We start from the raw sequence: 27,943 nt of genomic DNA on the forward strand, positions 1-27,943 counted from the left end.
CCTAAATCCTTTGACTGAGTACATCATACTTGGGCGACCAAACGGCGAGTGTTTGTCATTAAAACGAAAGCAGTGGACATTACAGTGCACATTGCACGGGAATTTATTTCACCTAGAGACCCATAAGCCGTTCAGGCGAAGAAATTGCTTGTTTTTTGTTCCGCCTATGGCCCAGTCCACCGGATCAGCGCGACCAAAACAAATGGAGTTATCTATGAATTAGTGACTAACCCAGTGAAGAAAGGTATCCACCCACAGAACAACACGGTGTAAAAATGTTATTTCATCTGCCTGGTCTCGGTTTATCAAAAGGTGAGTAGCTCTCTCCAACTGGTAAATCACAACGAACCCAGGGACATGAAATGTCAGAGCCAACTGGATTTTTCCTGCGTAGTGACTTCCGCAGCGCATATCGCAATCCACCCTTCCAACAACTAGGGTCTGACGTAATTGGCACCAACTGTTCAAGACGCATAAATCGACCGGCTATGACAAGCTTGGGACATTTTTTTTATGCGTCTGTTAAATTTGTTTAGTATAAAGATGGGCACAAGACGGGTTATGCGTCAGGTTTTGAAGAAGTGCTTTCTTACACAGTTCGTCTGGACGCATAATGTTCAGCGATGTAGAAGCCCTCGTGAGGTTTCATGCGATCGCTTTGCCACGGAAAACGAAAACAAAAGACTAAACAACAAAATCCTTGGCTTCGACTTCAAAATGTCAGAAGTTGCAAAATTACCAAAAGACGGTCACCTTAAGAGAGCTTCTTACACCACCTGTTATGCCTCATGTGTGTGTTCAGAGCAGACGCATTTCACAGATCCCATGATACCCTAGTTCGTTATTTAAACGGACTTTGTGTTCTTAGAGTGAAAAATGCCAATTCTACGCCATGGCAACATTCAAGACCATATCTTTCAGCAAAAGCTAATGAAAAATATCCACCGTGAATTTAACTCGAGCAGAAGAAATGGTCTAGAATGTTGTCATTCCACAGACAACAACCACAAAGCGACCTTCTGCTAAAATCATATTTATTCATGTCATCGATAAAAAATATACTTCATTAATTTGTCTATTAATTTCTTTGGCTTCATGTCAGAACTTAATAAGATATCTATATGGCCAGCCATGAATTAAAAATCTATAAAAAATCTTATTCGTTTACAATATTCGTTCATTTGCTCGATAATTTTGCTTTTCAGTGAAAATAAATCACAAGTGATCACATGTTACTCTATTAAGATAACTTTACAATACTAAGATCAAAATAGCTTTCATCGTTTAAAATATAGGAAATGTGATGTATATAAACTGAATCAAATAATCATTTGCTGTAGGTGAAAGAAGTATGGTCTTGAATGTGCAAATATTGTGACTTTCCTAAAACTACTTTTCAAGTTTGAAGTTGCTCAAACTTTGAATCAAAAATTTTAAATCATCTTTAAAAAAGTCAGTCTGGGTATATACAGACAGTCAATAATAATAGACCCGGCATTTTCGAATTCTCACGGCTGGACTGGATCTAGCATGAAATGGAGGCTAATGCGAGCAAATCTTTTCAAATGTAAATTAATTTGCCCGCATTAGCCTCCATTTCATGCTAGATCCAGTCCAACCGTTAGAATACGAAACTGGCCTATTGATAAAAGGACAATGGTATAAAAGAACCCTTTGTTGACTAGGGCAATGGTCAAAAATAAATAAAACATACCAAACTTTGGCATAAGAAAACATTGATGACTTATTATTATATTAAACATAAATAGGAAACCGTGTTTATGAGGTGAAGCCTGCATCTACATAGAAATGTCACGTTTCACGTATGCCGGAATGTGCATTGCATGGAGAAGGCAAATATTCGCCTGAAAATGTTTTTGCTATCACAAAGGAGGCCCAAGCGAGTGAGTGCTGCGTGTAAGTGTAAGGATGACTAAACTTCTAATCCTGGAAGTAAGAGTTGTTGTTTAAGAAGACTTTCTCCCCATCTGCACTCACATCTTCGGCTGCCGTTTCTCGCAAGTCCTCCAGCGCTCTGCTGCTCTCATTGAGGTCTCGCTCAAGTCGATTGATGACGTCCAACTGCTGAGAGATCTGGCGCAGAAAAAAAAGACAACGAATAAATGAGTAGACAGCCTACTTCGATCAATCAAAATAGAGCAAGATAATCAAGTTAACCAATCCGGAGCAGGAGAAAATGAATGCAAAACAAGTTACAACTGGTTTGAAAGAGAGGTTGTTTGCTTTTGATTGGTAGGGAAACGAGATTTTTTAGACCAATCACTTGCCGACAAATAGTAAAACCAAAGCAATTAGTGGTGAGCTGGAGATCTGTATCTCTGAATTCAGAATGAACATTCTCGCACATTTATTTCACAGGTCGCGTAGATAATCAATGAATGGTTAGGGTTACGTTTTTGCAAACGTTGGCCGTGTAGCACTTACATTTAAACAGAATTAACTATTGGAGGGTAACGTGAAGTGCTATTTTCTACCCTTGTAAACCATGTGAGCGTTAGCCCTTCAACTGGAATTGGGCCCACAAAAAGAGAAAAAAAAAACTCTGACCAGGGCAATTCTCACCCTGGTTCGAGTTTTCCTCTGTCTTTGTGTTGGCCCAGTTCCATTAGTGGAGCTAAGTTAAACGCTCACATGGTTTACATGGGTAGAAAATAGCACCTCACATTACCCTCCAATAGTTGATGACAATAGTCTATTTAAGACCACTTACTTCGGCCATTCAAAATGGACGAAGAAGACAATCACCTGGACCAATCAATATTGTATCTATCAATCTGGGTAACATTTGAAGTGAATGCATGGGGTACGTATGTGACCTCGTTTTCACGTTGCATCAACGCCGCCATGATGGTGGACAAAAACAATGGACTGCCGAAGCTCTGACGTCACGTTTTTAGCTGGTTCTGAACAAACCAACATTGTTTCATAACGAGATATCGTCACGATAGTATGTATCACTCGTTTACCGAAGAAGAAAAATCGTTTAGCCAAGGTCATCTGTGTCCCTTGAGATCGGTTGCAAATGACCCACTCCAGGCCACCTACAACTTTACTCACGAAGAGGTTTGCAATTGAATAGAAAGAGAAATTTCGCATTTGTCACTTTGGCTTTGAATTATACTGCGTTTCGTGACAGGTTGCAAAAATCTAGAGATACAATCTCTGTCAATTGAAAGCAATGGCACAACTGGCTGTGACTTTCACCCACTGAAAGAAAATTTAACAAATTCCACAAATTTAACAAAATGATAAAGCTTTTTTGTTGCGCGTTACTGTAAAAATCCAAACATTCAAGTCTGAAAATGTGGTACAAAACGTCGAACGAAAGCCAGGACTGCGTGTCCCCTCCAAACGATTCTTATAATAGTGCAACTGCAACTCGCTATTCCCATCAAATAATCGCATTCGGGAGTGTTCGCATACCACCTGAACAAACCGACAATTCATGCCGCCCAACGTTTCCACTCGTTAAACGTCGGTTGCAGATAGTAAAATGGCTTAAGATCCTCGCACTTGGCTGGGCAATTTAAGTAATTTTTTTCTTATAGACACCTGAAAAACTCAGGCGGCTTCCACGGGATTCAAAGGTACACGTATGACATCTCCGATGCCGGTGCAATGCCCTACCAACTGAGCTATGAAGTCACTTGGTTGGGAGCAGGTCAATTTGTTAGGCTCATCTGTTCCGGTGAAAGGACCGATGCACGAATGAAATGTGCAGATGAAGTGCGAGTTATAGACGAACGATAGAAGTGATTGGGATCACTTCTATGTTTCGCGGTCCATTACCCGCACTTCAAATAGGCTTTTTTTTTGTTAGTATAATGGATTATTGTAAGTAATTACTTTGGTTCCGGTTTCCACGATACTCGCTAACATGTTTATTCATAACCATGACAGTTTTCTCAATTTGATTGCTGCATTAACTGCTTTATTTTTCACTAATTATTCTGTAAGGTTGTAATCGGACAGTTTCATCAGCCAATCACATTTAGTGCACTCAGCTTAATCTGCCAATCACAGAACCATAGCAATAACCACTTACCCTACCAAACTGGGGATTTTCAAAAATGGACGGATTTGTAACATTAGACAGTGAAAAAGGAATGTATTTGTTTTCTCGAAAATTGTGATGGTCATGGTAACCATACTAGTGATTAAACAAATCGGACAGTCAGCGGTACTGGAGAATGCAACAAGGTGTAAATACGTGTCCCTCGCTGAATAAAGTACTCTTCTTTTTCATCATCATCTACACCAAAATCCCATACTTCATTCCAACTCAAACGAAAACTGGTATAGAAAATAGGATATACAATACCTCTCGTTCCTTGTCCCGCTGTTGATCTTTCAGATAAGACGTTTCTGATTTCAAGCGATCGAGAATTTCATCTCTTTTGGATAACTAAGAAGAAAGAAGCGCACAAACAGGTCAATATCAATTAACTGTGCCTCAGTAAAAATGTCTTAACTCAAATAAGATGATAGTATTCGTGGAAGAGAGGAACGAAAACTGAAAGGAATTTTAAGGCGCGTTCGATTGACCCTATTCCGGAATAAGAATACGTGGAGTGATGATTTAAAACACCATGTGTGGCGTTTTGCAGAAACACAGATAATAAAGCTATGTTTAAAATGGAATTTTAGCAGATGTTTGACAATATTAATATGAATCTCCGCAAAAACGAAGGATTTCTAACTTCTATTCCATGTATTCCTATTCCGGAATACGGTCAATCGAACGCGCCCTTAAATTATGGCCGTCTGGGACAAGAGGCCAGTGAAAGAATTTTTTTTTTTTTAAGGAATTAAAAACTCACCTTAGCTAAAACATCCCTGTGCTGGTCCTGTAAGTCATCCATCTCTGCCGCCAAGTGTTGAATCGTGTCTTCTTTGATATCAGCCTACACAAAAAAACATAATTCAATCGAAGTTCAGAATGCAACATGAAAGTACTATATTTGACCTGTATGTCTGATAAAAGGGAGTTGAAGCCATCGGTCAACATCAACGAAAACGTCACTTCAAATGTAGCTTTGCGATATCGTAAATATCTCCCGATCATTCATTCCATCACCTTCGTGTGGTACATTATGGGCGAGTTATTCAATAACTGGATCAGAAAGATCGAAAACGAGCGATTCAGTTTTCAGTCACGGTTGTTCTTGTTATTTTAGAAAGAACGGTGGGCACTTATGATGTAGATGAAACCTTGTGAAATTCCTTCCCTGACGACCATCGTTCTTCCTTTAACAAATAGTACTGCTTGCTTACGTACTCCTTGCCGTCGTTGGGTATCTCAAACTTCCCACTCAAACACGGCATCTCAAACGTGTCTTTGTTAGGTTAGCAACGAGGCCTACATGGCCCCAAAGCAAAAGAACAAGTGAAACCGAAAGCCACGTTTCACTTCTTGCTTATTTGCTCGGTTTAAATTATGGGGGATGTTTAATGCGCGACAAAGACATTATCTACTCAGTTCGTATGACGCTTGGAAGTCTACGACCTGAAAGAGAGAGAATGATGTTATAGAGTTAGAAATTGGACCGAGTTCTACCTCGTGTGCTTTTTGATCCCGTTCACTTTGAAGAGACGCCATTTTCAAGTTAAGCTCCCGGATGCTGTCTTCATAATGGTCCATCTATAAAAGAGAGACAAAAGCCGAGTCACATACGAATTGATCAGCGGGGAAAACGAAACGAAACAAAAAGGCGGACAAATGTATACCAGGTGTGAAATAAAAGTTTGACAAATAATCGCAGTTAGATGGGCAACTGAAGCTGAAGCAGTTGAAGCTGAGAAGGGATGAACGCTTCGAACCCTGTGATTGTGCTGCCCTTGCTCCACCAAATGTGAGCTGGTCATTTGTGAGTTCAAATTTATCCTGCACGAGGTGTAAGAAGTGCTTTTTTTTTAAGAATAACATGAAGTTTCATATATTTCAACTGAGGAATAGAATAAAATGTAAATTGCAAAATCATCGCAGTTAGCGGTTGAGCAACCTCATGGGGGTGGCTCTTAACGACCAAACCGTTGCTATGGACCCCTTCAAATAGTCATTTCTCTTTAACTCTACAGTTATCCTTTTTTGCCAAGTGTGTTCTATTTAACATTCCTTTGTCTGGTTCGACTCACAACCATATTTGGTAAATCACGTGACCAAAACAGAAAATGCCTGAAAACTGAGCGAGTTGACTATGTTTTTCACAAGTTTTGAATGCAACAGTATGAGAACATTCTAACACAAAATCTGTATTAAGAATTTTAAAATACTTTCTCAAGAAAATTATGACGCCATAAGGTCCTCCTTTGATACACTTTTCAAAATATCCGTCCCCTTTTTTGTACAAATAGAAATTCCATGAGCACTACAGTTCACGAAGAATGATGGGACGGTTCCCATCCGGTGAAAAAGCCGCTTCTTCCGTTCGTTTCCAAAGAGTTTTTACATAATTTTCACTGACATGCACGGCAGAAAACTGGGACTAGTTGCGCATTGGCCTTCTGATTGAAGTGATGTCACATTGCCATTGAAAAAAGAATCTTCAAAGAACTACCCCAAGCAAGCTTTTTGTAGGGCTCTTGACTAAAAAGCTTCCTTAGCAACCCTTGTCTTTCCGAAGTTAAGTGCCACCCCCCTTTTTCAAACACCTTCAAAACGCGCTCTCAGACGCTTGAAAACACGCTTTAAAGCGTCTTTTTCAAAGGCTTTAACAAACGCCTTAAAAACGCGCGCTCAGACGCTTGCAAACACGATTTAAAGCGTCTTTTTCAAACGCCTTCAAAACGCGCTCTCAGACGCTTGAACGACGTTCGGACCCATGACGGTGCTATTGTGCCGCACTTGTTTTATCAATTGAGCTATCAAGCAACCTGGAGGCTGATCAACTGAGAATTATCCCTTTAGACGTTACAAATGAGCACGGATACCTTGTCGGTGTATTCGTCAGACTTGGACTTCATTTCAGTCAGTTTGGCTTCCATGTCAACCACAGCAGAATTCCTCTGCTGCATCTGCGAGAAAATTAAAGAAAGTGCGTTGAATATTGATTTTGATGAAACAATTTAAAGAAATAGTAACTTCATTCTTACATCTTGGAGACAATCCTCATACTGCTGCCTAAGTCGCTCTATCGATCGCTCATGTTCATGCACCTTAAAAGAGAAAGAGACGTGTCATCTTTATACACTCTAATTTCAAGTGGCGGCCATTTTAAGTTAACACATTCAAGTTAGTCCCCTATCGTCGTTCAATGTAAAATGTCAAACTCACGATCTCCCGATTAGATCACAGTCGCTCAGACACTTATGGAGGAAAAAACGCTTTCTCTGTAAAAATTATCGCCGAAAATGGCTTTTGAATAAGTTTACGCCGATAAGTAATTTCTCACGTTGTTCCATGTATCATGGAGCATTGAATCTAGGACATTTTCAACTCTTTCATAATCAATGTGTACATGTCATCAGCATTCACCTTTATCACTCGACGACCATTTTGGAGCCCGTGGGGAATAAATGCTTTGTCTTTGCATTGTCTTTGCACGTCTAGCCTAACACTGAACGAGAGGTTAGCCGTGCAAAATCTCTTGTTTGGACATAGAGTGTTATGGGTCTATTGCACTGGCCTGCAGAGATGACACGCTTAAACCGAATATTAGAGAGCTCTTGAAGCCAGCAGTTGTCATGAGACTGACAACATCCCTGTTTCGAAACAGCTATTAATTTCTGTTGTCCCTGTCTAAAAAAGGTGAGATGTCGTCTATACACCTCTCCCGTTTGTTGCTGCGGTTGCTAAATTAGAAGTCATTGTGGTCCCGTTACAGAATGATCTAGATGATTCTTTTAATTTCCGTAGTATAGAGATCAATTTGGAGTTGATTGTCAGAACTCATACATTTTCCTCAGCTTTCTGCTGTTGCTCTTGAAGAGCTAACTTCTCGATCTTTAGTTTGTGGATAGCTTCCTCCCGTTTGGCCACCTGGAAGACAAAGAAAGAAACATCAAATGAGGAGGAGCCATAAAAGGCGACAAATCTCATTCAAAACAAAAAAGGCACGTAACACGGTTTTAAAAATAAACGATTTCTTTGGCCAATCAAAGAAGAAGCAGACGATCAAATTTGCCAATTACAGCGCAAGGCGGATGCATGGTAACGCAAGGCGGACTCATGGTAACGCAAGGCGGATGCATGGTAACGCAAGGCGGATTCATGGTAACGCAAGGCGGATGCATGGTAACGCAAGGCGGATGCATGGTAAAGGAAGTGGTGCTAAGCGCGGAAAATAGGGGCGTGAGCAAGTCGTACTTACATAAAAAAATGTATTTATCGCTAATGACTCGATAATAATCTGAAAAAACCCTAGTGCTCCTAACCAGAATTCGGCGCTATGATCTTACAACCAATGAGCTATAGGAATATTGTGGGACCTGGGAAATTCGCCACCCGAGCCTAGTTTAGTTTCCGAAAAAGAACTCGATTTTTTTTAAGATCATTTCTTATTGAGTCATTATCGATAAAATACCTCTTTTTCTTTATTTAATGGGGTAAAAACATCCAACATCTTCTTCATAGCCTATTTTGCGTATGCTTAGTTCTCAGCCATTCCTGAGTAGCTCCAGTCCTTTGTTGGAGCTAACGGCCAGTTCGGCAGCTTATTTTAAATGACAGTTTTGCCCGTTTGCCCCTTCAAAGGAATCACTTAAAACTTAACATTAGCAAAATACGCTACTGTTTTTGCCTTTGAACAAGGAGCGAGATTAATAAACAATGACCAAGCGCAGAAATGTAAGGCGACGACTGAAATCGTTACATACAATCGAAAGATGCACTATCAGTAAATTTATTAATTTACAAACCTCTTCGGCAAGCACATCCTGTTCGCTCTGAGTGGAGATTTTGTAAGCTTGAATTTTAGCTTCCAGTCTTCCTTTCTGCAAAAGAAAACGAAGTCAGTGAGAATTTTTAGCAATTTTTCTCGAGTCTCAGCTCACGAGGCCGAAAAAGCGTTTTTTTTAGACGATTAAAACTGAGGAAGGAGTTCAAATGAAACTTAGAGCAATCATATCTTCTTCCAATATGGCAGCTGTAACGCCAATATTGCCGCACTCCGGTAGGGTTTTTTGAATGCTGGAAGACACGTTTCAGTCACCTCTGAGGTACATTACACGCTGTGCTGACCTTGTTCCAGTTGCCGTCAATAAGTGCGGTTATCTTCCACCTTTAAAGAGCAAAACACGTTTAAACAATTTGCGCCTTTTTGGCGACTTACCTCTTCAATGGTATCCTTCAACTGCTTTCTACTGTTCTCCAAATCGCCTTCTAACTGCTGGATCGTGTCGTCACGTCTCGAAATCTAAAAGCGAAAAGTCGCACAATGCGTGAAGTTCAACCTTAAAAACAATTTATTTCACTCTAAATGGAACATGAAAATCGAAAACGTTACATACATCATCGAGTGCTCTGCGGTGATTTTCTTGAGCTGTGAGCAGTTCCAGCTCGAGCTTTTGAATTGCTTTTTCGCGTCGAGCCACCTGAAAGACGGAAAACACATTAGCATGAAATTTAACAGGAAACGTTGCCCTCGTTACCGCATACCGAGGGGTAATCTTGTAGCTATTGCAGACCGCTATTTTCATTGACAGTCTGTATGATCCGTACCTTGTTTTTGGGCTGGGTGCATTGTTTCTGATGTATCATCTATTGTTTCACTGTCTAACCACAGACCACGACTCAACACTCCAAACCTTTCAGTAACAAGTTTTCTCAACTTTTTGTAGTTACTACAGTAATAGGCCATTTTCGAAATATGAAATATTCAACTTGATATTAAGGCAGCGAGGACAAAAACAATAGAAACACGAGTTGGAATGAATGTGAAAAATATTTGTATATCATCCACTTTCCTTTGTCTTTGTCCTCTTAACCTCTCTTTCAAGCTGAATTTTAATATCTCGAAAAAGGCCTATTCTTATCTTACTTCATCAACAAAATCTTTCTGCTGAGCTTGGAGCCTCTGCAAAGCTTCTTCCCGGTGCGAAACCTTAAGTTAAAAACACGAAAAGGACGATTTAAAGACGAGAAGTAGCGTTTAGAAGAAATGATTCGGATAGTGAAAGCGCATGCTTTCCTCCAGTACAAATGGATGATAGAATAGATCAATTCGGCTAACTCAATGTTGTACCCAATTCAAATCTCTCGGAGTTAAGATTCTTCGTGTGTTGAATTTGCATGACAATGAAGCATTCACATTTAAATGATCTGGAAATACTTGGAACAAAACGTTTTCTTCCCAAAAGATTTGGTACAATATTGAATCAGCCAAATTGGTCTATTTTACAAAAAAGTGATAATAAGCATTACATGTACAATAAATGTAGTGAATGGAGTTCCTATGCCGATGCACGACGATTAGGATGGTGACTCGGGTACTGCTCAGCAGTTGAGCGCAACAACCAGGCAAAGCGTGGTCAAAGCTGTCGCGATATTAAGGACGGTGCCTACTACTGTTATTGCGCATACGTTCTGCGCATCTCGAGACACTCAGATTTCCTATCGGTGATGCCTACTAATACAGGGATATCTTTGCGCGGTTTAAAACTATCCGGAGAAAGTAGATCTTAGTAAGTACTCTTGGTTTCCGAAAAGAAAATTGGGGGTAACCATGCATTTTTCAGAGATAATTAAGCTTCAATTTGAGAACTTGAAGAACGCCATACATTGCTTTGTATTTTAAAGCTTTTTACAAATATTATTCATGAATTATCTTTGAAAAATGCGTGGTTACTCCCAATTTTCTTTTTGGATTTCAATAACACTTGTTAAGATCTACAGTTCCTGCATAATCACACACCGGGGAAAAATATCTTTAATTTGTAGGCACCGTCCTTAAGTAGGCCTGTCTTAGTCATAAGGCCCTCCCGCAGGTCGTTTTACCGACGCGTGTAAAGAAACGACCTGTAGCGACTGATTCTATGGAGGTGGAGTGTGATGCCCACGAACACGCGGGAGCAAATGCCTCGCGTGGTTCAAGTAAGCTCAATGCTTGTCTCTCCCGTGTTGCGTGGTCAGTTGTTAAGCCATTCGGTTTTGAGACAGATAAATTTGGTATTTCCATCACGACATCACGATTTCTTTCTCGTGAGGCACTGTGCTTCGCTCTTTTCTTACGTGCCCAAGCTAAAAAGGATGTTGCAAAATATCAGAGCTCGCACCTTGGCTTGCGCTTGTTCGTTCTGATCTTTCAAGTTTGCAATCGACGACCTCAGTTCTCTTATTTCAGCATCTTTGTCGTCAACCTGAGATGGGACAAAAGTAGGGGTTATTACTACATTGGCAGCTGATCTAAACACGAGAAGGTTAAGAGAAAGTTACCAATGGATTTTTCGGCCCTACCATTTTCCCGAAATGGTCCGACTTTTCCAAGCTGCTCATCTGATTGCGCTCCAAGCGACCTTCCAAGTCAGTGAGCTAAAGATAACAAGATCAAAACTTCAACAACAACGTTCTGCCGTAGCCAATTATGAAAGGTGAAAACTCTGGTACAATTTAAGAACCATTTAATACACTCAATTTACAGACTGAAGTTTGTGGGACCCTGTATGGAAAGAAAACGATTCAATTTAAACATCACGTGAAGAAACCCGAATGGGAAAAGCAAATCAGATGGTTTGCTTGAGTAAATTAAAAGTTTTTAACCACGGTGACAATAATATTTTTTCTTTGATAGATACGTCATTTAGCTATTGTTGTAAGTTAACTCCATTTTGACTTTTTTACATGCCAATCGAGATTAATACGCCAATGCTCGAATGCACGAGCCAGATAGAAAATTCCCTCGTTACACAAGATAGATAAGGGGATGCTAAAGTGCACACTTGAATATTGTGCCTGTGGTATTTTCCAAAAACGCCCATTGGTCGGTTTAAGTTTCTCTACATCTCAAACTGCCATTTTCATATTATTCCGTATTTTAGCTCGAGTGAGTGCTACAATATTTAACTGATATATTCCGATCGATTGTTTTGGTCGCCATATTGGAATTGCAAGATCGAGGAAAGCATGGAACGAGTACAAAAAGTGCGCTAGTGAGGTCACAAGTTTTTCAATCTCCCTACCAGGGTTACTCGCTCCATGCCCTCCTTGATCTTGCCAATCCGATGTGGCGACTAAAATAGCTCGTTAAAATACGCCTGCCATGCAGGCTATTTTCATATCACTTGAACCTACACGACCTATTATCGACTTTTGAACATATTAATATCCAGTGGGACAATGGCATACTCTTTTCAACGTTACGCTAATTCCTCAAGGATGGAAATATTCGGTCATTTAATTGCCAGTAGGTATCCAAGGTCATTTCGAGCCATGCAAACAAGTGGTGACCGATTACGTGTAGGTTGTCAATCACAAACCCGCTTGTTGGCGATGTTCAGTTTGCTTTCGAGTTCTGCTTCCTTGCGGCTTGATTCTTCAATCTGCAAAGGTACCACCAACCAACAAGAAGAATTCGAGAGAGTAACGTCACACAAAAACGAAAAATAAAACAAAGACACCCGTAAAACCCACAAAGTAAAATTTACAACGAGGAGTTTACATAACCGCTGTGTATCTATGGCCAGCAGGTATTCTTCGCTCCTAACGGTATAATTGAAAATAATGGAAAATAGAAGAAGAAATAAATGCTAAAACAAATCGGTTTGTCCCTAAAAAGCACTTCAAGTCTTGCAATTTGAAAGCAAAATTCTCTAAAAATTCTTACCGTATCACTCATTTCCTTATTCTCATTTCGAAGTTTCTGCATCACACTATTGCGATGGGTGAGCTGTAAAAGATGACAAAGTCAAAATTACCTCGCTAGGCCAACAATAGATTGCTTACTTAAAAAGGAAAATGAGAAAAGATTCTCTGATTTACGTTGCAACCAAGCCATGGAAATGCGAAAAACTCTTTTAAAACATCTGTTTCTGTAAATCAGTGCCATCCTCTAAATCACGCAACCTCAACAATGCAATACCGTGATAAAGTTTACAAAAATCCCTTTCAATCCATTGAAGAATAATTATCTCTTTACCGCCACAATTAACTGGCTGATATCTAAGTAAGGCGAATCCAGACAGTTTTATCGAGATATTTACCAACGACAAGTTGGTTTAAATTTTGAATTGAACTTTTCAAACGAAAAAGCCACAAAGTTTAAAACAGCTCACCGTGAATGCAAATAACACAAAAGATACTGCCGAACCTTTTGTTGCTCTCCCCTTCAAAAATATAACCTAAAGGCTCCTTGAAACGTAGACACGAAACGTTGCCTTCGAAACTTCTATCGCCTATGAGAACCTCGCCAAAGTGTACACTGAGAAGGGACGCTAACTTTTTGGATAACCGAAGCAAAATTATGTAGATATCACAGATGATCGATCGACCATTTCAAATTTAAACAGAGATATCAATATCTCGAAAGAAAATGACATATTAACAATGAGAGCAATGTTTAACTACCCAAGTGTTGAGAGTATGAAGTGCTTAGAAAGTGGTGCTAGAAATAGATGGGTTGATGAATTCATGTGGACTAAACTTCCTTGTTTTAGGATTTTCGTACGGATAAATCCCACAATTCAGATTTTCCACAACTTAAGCGACCACATACATATTCTTTTGTGTTGCATTACATGGGAATGAAAAAACTACATTTATTTATATATTAAAGAATATTAAGTATATTTAAATATATTTTATTATATTTTGGGCCTCGCTTTGAAAGAGAGGCGAAAAATTTTGCATGAGCATAGTTTCCAGTTTCTCTTAGGGCTTACACAATGGTCCCAAGGAGAAACAAAGAGTATTATGGTATTGTTGAAAGTGGCCTACCGGTATACTCAGTTAACATTGTGTGACGTTAATAGGCCATTTCCGAGTTCATGTCTGCCTCGTCCTTAAAGTGAGTATAAGTGCGAATTTGTTCTTATGATAATTAGTTTTCTTTCGTATGTAAAGTAGAACAAACTACCATCACAAAAACTTCGCACTTCGACTCGCTTTTAAGACAAGGCAGCCATGAACTCGGAAATGGCCTATTGTCTGAATGCCGACACTCGAGTGATATTGAAGTCGGGGAGAACAGCAAGGGAACACATCGCGATGCTTACCAAAAGCGTCGTGCATCTAATTAGATCAACGAGCATTTCTGAACGTATCTGATACGCAGGCCGTGACGTCATCGCATTTGCTCTACAGCTCTCGTTCAATCAATCAAAATGTAGACATTACGACAAGGCTGTGAGGTTAAAGTTAAATTTTGTATAGTCGTGGGCTATCGCATTGGTAGTGACAAGGACCACCATTTAATTTAGCGTACAGTGATTTCTTTCCGTTAAACATCTAACACCAGGCAAATGTCTACCTGTGCAACTGCATCTCTGTGTTTATCGCCCAGAGACGATATTTCAGTTTTCAACTTCAAAATAACATCATGACGTTCCGCAACCTGAAGGACAACAATTTACAAACTTGAGAAAAAAGAAAAAGGTTTATTTTAGACTACGCTGACAAGATAACCTGGCCTTCGATGGGCTGACACGGAGAAACGGTTAAAAGTTCAAGATTCAAGATTCACCTGATGATTCTTAAGTAGTTTTGAAAAGTTTGCCAGGCCAACAACACGCCTCTGATTCTTCTGCACACGGTCAATTCTTCTTTTGTTAAACAAAGTGTCATTATTGAGCTGAAAACGACTGATTCTCGTTTCTCTTTTGCGGGGGGGGGGGGGGGGGGTGGGGGGGGGGGGGGTGATTAGAGCCTAAAAACGTTCTTTAAGCTGTTCTAAAGTTTACTACGCGCTAATCAATGAGGATGTGGCACAACCTATTCAAAAAGCAACAATGAGGGCAAAAAAACGACGTTCTTAGCTGACTCTAAGCATGGGTTAAATTTCAGCCTCAAAGGTTCTTCCAAAAAAGAAGGTACACCTTATTTAACGTCGGAAGTTCCTTTACTCTCTACAGAGTACTCTCCCAGGAAGCCGACGGTGCGCTCATTTTACCCCCCACTTTCCATCAGTGCTCCGTTTTAAGGGTATTTAAAGCTACTTAGGTTACGCTGAAAGGAAAGAAGTCGAAACAAGGATGTGAAATCCGGGAATCGAACTCGGGACCTCTCGCACCAAGGCCGCGCACTAACCAACTGTGCCACCTTTGCTCCTACGAAGAAGCAGTGTATCTGAATCCCTTCTTTCGGACAAGCTGCATTTTCTTACTTTGAGTTACGATTACCTTTTTCGGATTTTTTTGGCCAAGCAAATATCTTGGTTATACTTTTAAGGAGCACATATAAAAAACGTTCTTATCTAGTTATCTCAATGCGCCTTTTATTTTCTTATTTAATTCTCGCACCTCGTTTACGAGTGCATCTCTTTCATCGTCCGATTCCATGTGCAATTGCTTCAACTCTCTTTGTGCCGATCTAAATTCCTCTTCAGACCGTGCCATCTGCTCGCGACACTTTATCACGTCTGCTTCCAACTGCTGGATATAGAATTTATTTTTCTCCAGCTTGAATTTGATACAAAGAAACAAAAATGTAAAATAATCGTTCACTAACTGAAAGCATTTTTTTAAAGTATTCACTTCAAAAAATTCATTCCAGGCTAAGATTTTACGGTCTTTTCATGGAATTTAACGGACTTGAGCTAACTTTGGCAAATTTAAGGACTTTCTTTCGTTATGACCACACTGATGTCCAGCTAATAAGTATGCATACTTGTTGTGAAACTTTTGCTTAGGGAATACGAGTTTCTACTCATTTCGCGACTCATTTTTGGAGGAACGTTTGCCCTCTCTGTAAAAGTAAGTAAAGGCTTTTGCAATTTTTCAACGAAAATCACGGAAAACCTATTTCAAGGCATTGAAACGTTAACCGGACTCCTGAAATTCGGACACGATTGATTACCATTACATGCAGACAAATGCTGAGTTTAGAAACAAGGACAAGGCTTTAAACTTTGAGCAACAACTCCCTGAAAATATCACAAGGACACTTTGCAGGCCAATGCAGTGTGGAAATAGGGATTAAGTTGTAAAGATTTAAGCTTCTATATTATGGTAACTAAACCTTAAATTTACCTCATGGCCGCAATTAGAATTATCTGATCTTAGCTGGTGAATTTCCTTTTCGTATTGTTGAAGCTGAAAGGCAATTGTATTGGTGGTTTGAGCCAACACCACAGGAAAAGGCAGTAGCCGACTATCGCGCCAGGTGATGTACATAATTTTCTAGGCCGTACACTCACATTGTAGTAGTTGTGTTGTTCAAGCAAAAAAACAAGAATTAAGGACCAAATTTACCTACACCATGGTGAATCTTCAACGTTATCTTTACAAGTTAAGGGATTCTAATTCAGATTCTATGCACGCGAAAAGGTTGACGCCACTTCCGGTCTCGACTAAGCGAAGCCTCTCAGTCTTCGCTTAATCCGTTAACCGCGACCAGATAAAAGACGTAAACTTCAGTTTAGAGACAGTGGATACTTGTTTTTACTCAACTCAGTGATATTGAAGTTGAGGAAAAAGGCAACGGGACACTTTGTAATGCTTATAAAAGTCAACGTGCTTGCAAATAAGTGCATATGTGAAATAAAAGGCACTGTTACGAATATTTAGGTACCAAGGAAATAAAGGCTTACCTCCTTGAGAGCAGTGTTATACCTGTCCTTCATATTATCCAGCTCGGTATCTTTTGAGGTCAACTACAAAAAAATAACAAGATGTCCAACGCCCTTTAGAATGGTGTGGAGGAATGCTACCCAACGGTATAAAGGGTTGTTAACAACCGACGGCCTACCTCGCTTACTAACACTTCTTTGTGCCCCATTGCCGCATGCTGGCTTTCGCTCAGTTGACTCTGTAATTTCACCACTTCCTGTGCTGCTTTTCGCCGTTGGTCTTCTGACACTTCTAATTCAGCTTCTAACCTCTTGACTCTCTGCTCAAACTCTCGGGATAAGTCCAGCGGGATGCCCGCGCCATTTGACTCTGTCAGAGTGTTAACTTTGCTCTTAAGATCACGGTTTTCTTCTTGGAGTCTTGCAAGCTTAAAAGATATCAATGTGTGAGAGAGCTGGGAATTCAATGGGAGCCACAGTCTGAAAACGCCTCTTCGCTATCTCAAAAAGCCAAAAAAGCCGCCGAGGAATCGCATTGGGCGTCTTAAATAAGGCAAAATTGCTTAAGTGCTTAGTCGAGGCAGGTTTACACATGCACAAATGCAAACGCAAGAAAATACTCGATTGAACTACCGCAACACAAACTGACAAATCAAGTTGATGGGATCACAGAGGGATTTGAATCTGGGGAATTTGCATGCAAATTCTGCAAACTAACCTCTTGGCTACATTCCCTATTTCGTCAGAACTCTTAGTCAGAGCTGTTCATTTTAAATCTAAAGGTACCAACCTTAACTTTGTTATCCATGTGCTGTTTCTCCATGGCCCTCAAATTGTGATCTTTTGCGGCAACGTCAGATCGTTTTAGCGTCTGTTCATCTTGCAGTTTGCCTATCTGACCCTGAAGTCGCGCAATGGACAGCTCACATTCCCTTAATTCCCGTGCTGTGTCTTGCTGCTGTTTTCGCGCATGCCCCAAGTCGTTCTTTAGCTTCCTAATCAGCAAGTCTTTCTGGGTTATGCTTCCTGAACACTCTTCAGTATAGGTATCAAATGACTTGGCGTCGCCGGCAAAAGATCCTATTTTCTCGTTGTCGTGGGCATTCGTGTCGACAAGTTGGTGGTGAACCTACAAAAAAGGGTCACGGAACTTGCACAGGAAGTAGAGAACTTAAGCAAGGACGACAACGACGGTTATGAAAACGTTAGGTAAAACTTCCGGTTATTGAAATCATTTCGCTAGTATTCCAAATAATTTGGCAAGGAAAGATTGTATGAACTTTCCAGCAAAAAATTGGATTCGCTATTTTCGCAAATCCCTTAACACAGTTGATTTTGGGGGGTTACTTGCATTAAAACGATGGATATCCAGTTCACTGAAGCATGATACAGTCCCAAGAGTAATAAACTTGTATTGTTTTTATGTAAAGAACCCCCCCCCCCAAAACGTATTGCATTATGGGCATGGGAAAATAGTAAAGGAACATTAAGTTCCGAAGATATTGGTTGTCCTGTGTAACTGTGTGGCGCATGCGCACTGAGTTTTGTCCGAGCACGAGGTGTTTTAAATCTGTATTAAATGCTTACTTGTATTTGATGGAAATGTTGAAGTTTGAATAGGCCATTTATTCAGCTTGATGGTGAGGCAGTGAGGACAAAAACAATAGAAACACATTGGAATGAATGTGAAAAATATTTACATATCATCCACTTTCCTATGTCTTTGTCCTCACTGCCTCACTATCAAGCTGAATTTTAATATATCGAAAAAGGTCTATTGTTTATTTGTTCGGCCATTTACTGACCACAACCCTGACGAACACATTATGTAAGACACCATGAAACAGTCTTGACAAACGACGCTTTTCCGTTATCGGTACATCACTACATGTATCTGTATCCAAAGTCGTGTTTTGTTGGAATCAAATATTTTAGCTGCATTCCGTTTCGCTTACAGCATGATCAGGCATTCTTTCTTGGCGGGGTTATGCAAGAGGAGCGCTCCGTTTATTGAGCAAGAACCCAGATCACTGGTTTCCCAAAAGAACACTTTTTTGGAAACGCGGACACTTCTGGGAATACTTATTACCGGCCTTTTTTAACAACTGGAGCCATGCCCCGACCATGGTCCCGTAGTTCAAAGTTGGATAGCCTCATCCAGTAGATAAGACACTGCAAGTCAGGGTATAAAATATATCTTATGCCAAGTGCTGTTAGGAGGAGGAGGCAGAAGAGGAAGCCCCCTGGGGAAATGGCAGCGCCTAATACCTGCTGTTTTCCTTCAAGATCTTTTTGTAACCTTTGAATCATTTGATCTCTGGCAGCAAGTTGCTTCTTCAGTTCTGCAATGTGGTCTGATAACCTTTTCTCTCCCTCTCTCCTGTATAAGCAATGCGAAAAGGATATTAAGAAGCAGCGTTCCAGCAGTAGCAAGAGTACTCCCCTTCCACCAATGTGTGTTCGGAATGATTCCCGCACACGGCGTCATATGTGGGTAGGCTCAGCTCTCTAATCTGCTCTTAAATAGTCCATTTTACAGTTGTGTGCTTAGTTACCTGGCCTATGAATGAAAGTGAGGCTGGAGTTTACCTTGTTTTGATAGAAAACTCACTGCTTTTTATACGTACACGTAAATTCTTACTAATTAGCATGACAACAACATCATTTAACATAGGTCAAGGAAAAGGAGGGAGGTCTGTATCATAACAAGGTCAACATCAGTCTCACTTTCATTAAAAGACCAGGTAACTACATGCAAGCACACAACTGTAAAGAGGTCTATTAAAAGGGACACGGTTTCCCCTCTCTCTCAACGAAAACCATCATTTCCTTTTATCTGCTTTACTTTGATTTGACCTGATGTCTCCAAAATTCCCAGTGTTCTTATGGTTGGTTTCATAAATGCTTGAGTCATTACTATTATTAGTTTTGGCTGTCTAAAGGCCACTTTACAAATGTACAGCCACTAAACCGAGTCTCTATCTATCCAGCTTTGGCAAGGTTTTAGTTTACTTTAATTAAAGGGGCTAGTCACACAATTTTAGGCAATTTTGGCATTGATCAAATGGTCATAGAATTAACTGAAATAACAAAATAACGGCTCAAAACTATAGAAGAACTCAAACAAAACACAGGAAAGCTAAGAAGGGACAAGGATGGACAAAACTGGGGAGGATTGAAGTGGATTGCATTTGGGTAAATTTGAAAAACGTTGGCCCACCGTTTTTCAAATTTATATCAGTTTATATCAAAATGTCATTTAAACAGCTGGAAAATCATTCTCAATTGTTATGTGGCCGTGATTTTGCAAATGAAAGACTCTTGCTCTGCCAATTTGACGTTTAGAGCTGATAACTAACAATTTTAAACAAAATTACCTAAAACAGCGTGACCTAGCCCCTTTAAGACAAGATAAACTTGACCTCACAACTGTACCAGCTTCCTTTGCACAACACAAACTAAAGCAAACCTACTAAGAGTACTGTATGATACACACACATGGCCCAAAATGGGGCATGCTCTTTCTTTGCTCGAAGCAGTTATTCTCCAGGTGCTTGGGTTTCCCCTCATATCAAAAAGCAACATTTCATTTGAATTGGTTTGATCGCAGCATTAGAGTGGTTTTCAATTGAGTGTCGAAAGTAATTAGTGAATTACTTTGGTTTATGATTACTTCACTCAGTGATTGGTTCAAAGTTCTCGTGCCACTTTTTCAACCAATCAGAAGTGAAACCAAAACCAATCGTGGCTCACGCGTGCACATGTTCGCATGCTTTGTGCTGGCTACGTGTAATTACTTCGAGTTTTGATTGGTTTACTAGATTGTCTCCGTCCTTTTTGATTGGCCAAAGTAATTACTTTGGTTTTGGTTTTATGACATTCATTTGAAAACCACTCTAAGTTGATTTTTGGTCTCCCCAATTACTGTAGCGCTTGTACATGTACTTGGCTAAATAACCTAAATGATACCGGTACTTGAAATATTATTAGGCTGTATCATTCTTACTGGTATTATTTTAATTGTAAAGGAATAAATGTATTTATTTCACTGCATATTTTCGTGACAAGCCTGACATATAGCATTCTGTCACCACTCTGCCATTCCTGCTCTCCTTAACTCTTGGTTAATAACTAGTACAAAGAAAATATAACTTGATGTACACAGAAAAGAAATCTTACAAATCCTTTGAGGCTGAAGCATGTGCTCTCAAGATCGCATCAAGTGATACAGTCCTTAGATCTAGGCCTGCCAACTGAAACACCAGAATTGGTTAGGGAACACACTAAACTACATAATTACATTGCTATACTATAACTAAGCAAACAAGTTAAAATTTATGCCAGTATACTCTTAAATGCAGTGCTGCATCGCCAGTATCTTGACCCTTAATGATACAGTGAAGAGGCATTCTAAAGACAGGTCAAAACTTTTTAACCTAGCTAACATCAGTTTTATCGAGTTGCAGAAAGGGGAATGCAGGAAGAAAGGCTTGGAACACTTAAGACCAGCACCTTTACACCTACAATAATTTTGTCATTGAGTTTATTTGAATCTATTTTTTATAGTTATGCTCCTTCAGATGTTATCATATAAACACAGGCAATTTTCTCAATAAAGCAAGTTGGCTACAAAACCTACATTAATATTTACAGTATCTTCTTTCCTTATGAGGCACCTTAGGATAGATACTGTATGCAATCCATATACTGTATCTTTAAAGGCAGACTAATATTATTTATAGTCAATCTGCAGTAACCTCTCTGAGGGCCGATTTACACAGTATGATTTTTGTGCAAGTTGCATATGACATGACTTAGGATTGTCGCAGCATTTTAAAAAAATGTTTTAAAATTTTTACAACATTTTTTCTGACATACAGAACAACCATAAGCGAGTTGTAGGTTTGACTTACACGAAACAATTTGTGTTGTAGGCCTGTCATAAGCTTGTCACATGTGACAAAAATCGTACCATCTAAAATCAGCCCTATATAAGCAGACACCACTACATGGTTGACAAATGTTTAAGGCTGGCTGGCCCCTGCTATAAAAATTCCTAGTATCTTCTCTGAGAGAATCCAAGAAAGGGAACCACACCTTCACAAATCAGAGCATCAAAACACAAGTTATGGCATCAAGAATCAGGCATGCCATTCACAGTTACTGTATCATGAACAACTCACACATGCAGATTGAGGAGTCAAATGACACTATTTTATACCTCCCATTTTCCTGTAGCTCTTGCATTCCCAATCAGATTTACCAGATTATCAACATCATACTCCAGATCTTCCTGACGAGTTTCAAGATGGGCCAGCTGTTGGACGGTCATGTTCAACTCTTCTTTCAAAGCCTGTTGTTCAAATAATCAAACACAAAACCCAGGATATTGTTGATGTACATGTAAGACAACAAAATCCATACAGTTTTATAATCCTGGATCTCTCAAATAATGAACTTTTTGTCCATTACTCTAGTTCTGATTAATTTTCTTCATTAAAAACTGATGAGAGAACTCATTCATAGAAGTTTAAGATTGTAGCATTTTTATTTTCAGTTTAGATTCAGCTGGGTCGTATAGTTACATTGTACTAAAAGTAAGAGACCATAGAGAGATTTAGCTTTGCATTTACTTGAAACAGCAGGTTGCTGGTTGACATAAAAGCAAGAAGACCCTCTCATCCTAACGTCTCTCGCTTCTTTGAGAAGTTGCTTGACATCTGGAGCTACAGTACTAGTGTAGTTCACGCAAGACATTTATGAGCTAATATCAAACAAGCATCTTCCATTCGCATTTTTGGCAAAATCCACATTTCAGTCCAATGGTTGTCCTTTGCCATAAACTTATGCGTTGCTAAAGTTCTCCATTATTGTACAGTGTGACAGTCTCTCACATAGAGTGCATGCTATACATTACCGGCCAATTTAAAAGATCCTAATTATTCTGAATGAAAGAAATCTACCGGTATATATATGAAGAGCAGGCTATAGATGAAATGTAGAAGAGATCCTCTACTTTTAGCAGATCATACATTCTACGACAAGACCTGTTGACTTTGTGGAGTGCTTTCCCATGTGATTTGATTCACTCCAACAAACCAATACAAAATTAATGACTGTATGTGAGCTTACAAGCTGAATGGAATGGAATCATGGCCTCACATTTTCATGCAAAATTGCCATGAAGAGCTTATGGTGCCCTCCATCAACTTGAAGACTGAAGTTTAAATTCCAATTAGAGGTTTTGTTTTCTGTCCATCATGGCAGCAGAGTGGATAAATTCCAGGACCACAGCTTGTTGGGATTGACAGATTTTGATCTGCTTTTTTGGTCATATTTTTGTTTTAAATGATTTGCCAACTGTTACGGTAACAAAAAACAATTTTGGTAGCAAAACATTTAGTTCAAAGATTGGAGTCCAGATACTTGTAAAAGGCAAGTCAATCCTACTAATCGTACAGTATGGTACACGTACACTGTATAAAAGCAAAGTCTTACAAGGCTGCTGCCTAAGAAAATTTTAAAGGGACCCTCAGAGCTAAACACTCATGAGAACTTAGGAGCCCAACATATGAAGTGAAAGGTGTTGCTGTGAAAAATAAGGCGCCCAGAGCTATTCTATGGGAGCCCCAGGCTACCGGGCTCCTGTTAGGCAACAGCCTTGTCTTACAGTAGCCTGTATTTTGCTTAATAGGTAAGAATATCCGCCAACATCTAGGATAGCAAGACTAACAAAGGCCTGATGCGAGTCAAAAAAATCACACTCAGTGAGAGGAGGACAGACCCGCCTGCACACACTTCACCCTGTAACTGTCGAGTGTTTGTTTGGAGAACCCGCTCAAATTTTTTACTGGGGTTCTGATTGGTGCGGTCATCACCTCCTGTCAATCAAAGCATAATTTCCTTCCAGTTCTTTTGTGGCAGAATTGCAAAGCAAATGAGAACATGGCAGAGTTCCGAAGTTTGGACTTGGCCCTCGATGAAGCTATTTTAGATCTCTCTGGTCTGGGAATACGGCTTGAATTGCGATGGGAACAAAAAGAAGCCATAATTTATTTACCCTGCTTTTGAGAAAAGATTTACTGGCAGTTCTTCCAAACAGCTTTGGAAAGAGTCTTATCTCCCAGTTGAGTGAAGAATACATGTACCATGCCGAACAAACCAGCATGTGTGATAGTTTTTCCACTTAAAAGTATTGTGCAAGATCAGATATTCAAAGCTGATTTGATGGGTTTAACTGCTACATAGCTTTCGGACACCAGTTTAGAAGGTCTAGAGAGTGGCAAATATCAACTGATCTTTTCTTCTGCTGAAGAAATTCTGGAAAAGTCATTCCTCGATCGGCTGGAAAACAGCAACACTCCTTTGCACCAAAATCTCACTGCTTTTATTGTTGACGAATCTCACACTAGTACTGTTGAGTCATGGATCGGTCAAAGTTTTGTTTGTATTTTTACTTTGTTTAATCATTTGAGAACCATATGCTGGCCAAACTCTTAAGGAGTTTTGCACAAGCGAAAGGTTCTTCATGTTTCTTGTTTGTCAAATTTTAATAACGAGTCTCTTTAACAGGTCAACAACAAAGAAAGCCAAGAAAAGCGGCACCGTTGCGTTCCGTGAATCACCATCAGTTGCTATCACTTATTTCCGACATACAGTGTATCTTTGCACTCGCAGATTTCTGAATATCCACATGCATGTTGATATTTTTGTTGGAAGTAAATTTGTAATATTTTCCAGAAAAAAATGAACGCTGTTTTTATTGGCTCTTTCTGTATTTATGGAAATGTAATCAAGCGCAACTAATTAAGAGGCGTTTGCCAGGCATTACTGGCAGGCGTTTTTTTCTCCCCTCTCTGCCCTTTCACCCGCCCCTCATCCTAATCCTCTACCGGCTGCGTGCTTTCAAAATGGAGGCCGGCATTACGAATGTTGGACCTTGAGAAAGCATACTGTGCCTGCCTCTCGAAAACACCTGCTCTGCAGGCTACAACCTCAGTCATAAATAGTTGTAACACCTCTCTTGAACAGCACGTAACTTGCATCCAAGCTATTGATAACGCAGCCCTCCTCCTCCCTCCCTTCAATGTTGCGTTTGCCGTTCTAATGTTGCGTTTACCGGTTAGTTCTTGCACTGGAACCCATAAACATCAACATTGAAAGGGGAGGAGGGAAAAATGTCCGTCAGTGTTACAACATTTGTGACACCGAGACTGTAGGTGTTCGAGCTGTACCTTGATTTCCTCAACATCATACTTCTTCTCACTGCTCAGTTTTTCAACATGAATCTCTAGCTCAGATCCTCGGGCTATGTGTTCCTGTTACCAATGCGAAATTAGAGTCAAGCAAGGACAATAATAACTATTACATGAACTGCATGATATAATGATAATCCATGATAGTTATGTATCATAAATGTAAAATAATCTTTCTCACTTTTCCAAATCAATTCTCTCTTGACAATAGGGAGTTTATTTCAAATGGTTTCGTCCTCTTATGTTTTTAAACCACAGCCCAGTTTCTAGTGGTAAGCATTTCTTTGTAGGAAAAAAGATGGACAAATCCAACACTTTTTGCTTGAGTATTTCTGGGCTTGACAACAAATTTACAAAAACGAGAAAACTTTTCTTATCATATGATGGATTCAGAAACAGCCCTTAAAATGCTGCAAAGAGTTGCTACAGTTTTAGAAACCAGCTCAAGGCTGATCTGTGTTTTAATATGGGCATCAAATAACTTATTAATTACCTTGAGTGACTGTGTTGTTTTTTGGAGTTTTCCCTCAACCAAAGCCACTCTGTCGTTGGCCTCTCGTTCCAGCTCCTCAACAGTCTTAACCAAGATCTCATTTTGATCACTAAGCTCAGAAACAAAGGACTGAAGCGACTGAAGTTGGTGCTGAAATGAGGGCAAAAAATTGTGAATAAATCATTAACTTTGGAGTTAATTTTGCAAAGAAATCTCACCTTTGTGGATGGGATGTTAATAGCACTCAAATATTGTCAAGGATTCTTCTTGCTTATGGATTGCATATTTTTGCTTAAATTTTTAAATTGCAAGATGTCTATTGATCATTGAAAGAAATTTACATGTAACTTAATTTTGAAACTAGAGATAATTTTGTTAGGATCTCTCTGCAAGTGTTTGAAAACAATAAGGAAGCTTTTTTTACTCAATTTAACAACTGACTAAATGTAACTTTGACTAAAAAAACTGTTACATATCAGCAGATGATACAAAACAAGGAAAAAAGATATTTAAAAAAAGGCCATAGCAATAAACTGTGAAACCAATAAACAAAGTTCATTGTCCAGCAAATCAACCTTGATAACCCAAATGCTGGAAAGGTGACATTGTAGCAGTAAAAGAATAAAGGTTATTGTTGAGCTAAATGTCACTCATCAACCACGTCCATGTTAAAGTATATGAGCCAAATTATTAACGATTCTATCAGTACACACGAGACTAATATTTTACTATTAATTGGAAGCTTGACAATGTACAACTGCTGTGAATCAAACTAAAAAAATATTCTTCGATCACAAGCACTTTAAATTAATTGAAGTACCGGATCTTCATATATGCTACAGTTTGGTTTTGTTTTATTTGATTTGACTGTGTAACGTATGCCTACAAGACAATTTAGCAGGAAATTATGCAGAAAATGGATTTTCGACAAACACTATATTGGACTAATTACTTAGCTGCAGATAAGAACAGCAATACTACATACTATGTTATCAAAGCAATAAAGTAACAAAGCCTCACTTACACCGCAGGCCATCATCAAATTAAGCGTCCTTTCAGCTGTGATTACTTCAATATTGCATGCCTCGGTGACCAAAACGCCGACAATGTAAACAAAACAGTTTTAACGTGTCCACAGTTTTAAACCGAGCAACTAAAATATTTCTTTAATTCCAACGCTCGAAATATCCTAAGAGTGTTTGAAAAATGGAACAGAATTGAATTAACCACGAGATAATCGACTTTTAGAACCGCTGGCCTAACAGTTGACTCGCTCAAAGATTCACTCAAACGGCTAAACGGCCGCACTCACAACAAAAGCCACAAACAAATTAATCAACCCCTGAAACAGCCGGAGATTTTTTTTCCCAAAAATGGAGAAATCAAACGAAAGACACTGCATTTTAAAAGTCGCGATTTCTAAAAATTCAATCAGTGTTTTCACAAAAATTTTTCGTCAGTTTTGCAGTTCAGCTGGCGCCGCACCTTTTCCGTGTTCAGTAACAAATTTTCTTTGCGATCGCGATCGCGATCGCGGTAAAGTTAAAAGCTATCGACCATATCTCACCCTATGCGCCTCTTCCCTTTTTTCGTCCACCTCTTCCATGTCTTTCAGCCTGTTACGATACATCCCTCGCAACTCTTCCGCTAACAAAGTGTCATCTTCATGATCACCTTCTTCCGTAAGTTCTACGCTCTGTAGATAACTCTCTCCCAGATCTTTCGTTCTCGAAGTCATCAGCTAGACTTCCAGCAGCGAGAATTTCAAAGATGCACGTCCGGCTGCAGGGCCATGTGCTTTTCACTTATTTTTCTCCATCACAGTCACAGCCTCCAAAAATCAATCGATCTGAAACGCCATTTGGAAAGGACGCTCTTGTTCTTGGAGTTTGATTGGACGGATTGTTACAACAAAACAATTGTTGTTATTCCAAATTAGGTAGTGAAATTAAATGCTCGATTAGGGCCAAAAATGGCGGGAATAAAATCGCTTCCCACGCTTCCCACACATTACAGTGACGTTACAACATTTTAAATAGACAACCTTTGTTTGCAAGGACAATGTGATTTCGTACTTCATTGCAAGAGACGTATTCATGGAGACTGGCTGATTGCGGCCCAGCGTCGTTATGGCAACAACTGAAATCAATGACATCTGCGCTTTTTTGCGATCTAGGGTTTCTTCCTTTATACTGAAAAATTCCCGTCTTTCCCAAATGGAAAACTTATTAATTTGATGCATTTTATACGCGATAGACTAGCATCCCTTCCAGGGGGGAGCTGAAATACTCCTAGTCGCTTCATGCTCATGAAACCGGAGATAGGTGCCGGTCTGATATGGGCCTTCTGGCTCCTATGCAGGGACCACCGACCTCGTTCCCAGGGTCTCTCGTCTCTACCTCCTTTGTCGTTGAGGAGAAACGACATGCAAAGGAGCAGAGAAGAAAGACCCTGGGAACGAGGTTGACCAAGCCATTGTTTGCCGTTGCCATGGTTTCGTGAAAGGGTTTTCTTTCGCA

General features: G+C 39.7%; 1 protein-coding gene across 3 annotated transcripts in view; it reads right to left on the reverse strand.

The window, feature by feature from the left end:
- LOC137992286 (putative leucine-rich repeat-containing protein DDB_G0290503) overlaps nt 1-27,297 on the reverse strand; it is a 66,410-nt gene extending 39,113 nt beyond the window's left edge. For 2 of the 3 annotated variants that reach the window (XM_068837542.1, XM_068837552.1), the window contains exons 1-27: nt 26,992-27,297; nt 25,425-25,574; nt 24,911-24,994; nt 21,898-22,029; nt 20,856-20,929; nt 18,945-19,056; nt 17,467-17,805; nt 16,856-17,104; nt 16,698-16,760; nt 16,138-16,200; nt 15,409-15,567; nt 14,421-14,504; nt 12,780-12,842; nt 12,433-12,495; nt 11,414-11,488; nt 11,233-11,316; nt 9,999-10,061; nt 9,469-9,552; nt 9,291-9,374; nt 8,878-8,952; nt 7,916-7,999; nt 7,114-7,176; nt 6,952-7,035; nt 5,579-5,662; nt 4,842-4,925; nt 4,343-4,426; nt 1,999-2,094 (exon numbers count right to left, since the gene is read on the reverse strand). In XM_068837542.1, coding sequence (XP_068693643.1) covers nt 1,999-2,094; nt 4,343-4,426; nt 4,842-4,925; nt 5,579-5,662; nt 6,952-7,035; nt 7,114-7,176; nt 7,916-7,999; nt 8,878-8,952; nt 9,291-9,374; nt 9,469-9,552; nt 9,999-10,061; nt 11,233-11,316; nt 11,414-11,488; nt 12,433-12,495; nt 12,780-12,842; nt 14,421-14,504; nt 15,409-15,567; nt 16,138-16,200; nt 16,698-16,760; nt 16,856-17,104; nt 17,467-17,805; nt 18,945-19,056; nt 20,856-20,929; nt 21,898-22,029; nt 24,911-24,994; nt 25,425-25,574; nt 26,992-27,162 — 2,850 coding nt within the window. In that variant the 5' untranslated portion in view covers nt 27,163-27,297. The remainder of the gene's footprint in view (nt 1-1,998; nt 2,095-4,342; nt 4,427-4,841; nt 4,926-5,578; nt 5,663-6,951; nt 7,036-7,113; nt 7,177-7,915; nt 8,000-8,877; nt 8,953-9,290; nt 9,375-9,468; nt 9,553-9,998; nt 10,062-11,232; nt 11,317-11,413; nt 11,489-12,432; nt 12,496-12,779; nt 12,843-14,420; nt 14,505-15,408; nt 15,568-16,137; nt 16,201-16,697; nt 16,761-16,855; nt 17,105-17,466; nt 17,806-18,944; nt 19,057-20,855; nt 20,930-21,897; nt 22,030-24,910; nt 24,995-25,424; nt 25,575-26,991) is intronic. The other variant, XM_068837561.1, reaches the window with a different exon arrangement.
- Between the last annotated feature and the right edge of the window lie 646 nt (nt 27,298-27,943).

The sequence above is a fragment of the Montipora foliosa genome, chromosome 1 (assembly GCF_036669935.1).
Source record: "Montipora foliosa isolate CH-2021 chromosome 1, ASM3666993v2, whole genome shotgun sequence".
NCBI classification, from domain to species: Eukaryota; Metazoa; Cnidaria; class Anthozoa; order Scleractinia; family Acroporidae; genus Montipora; species Montipora foliosa.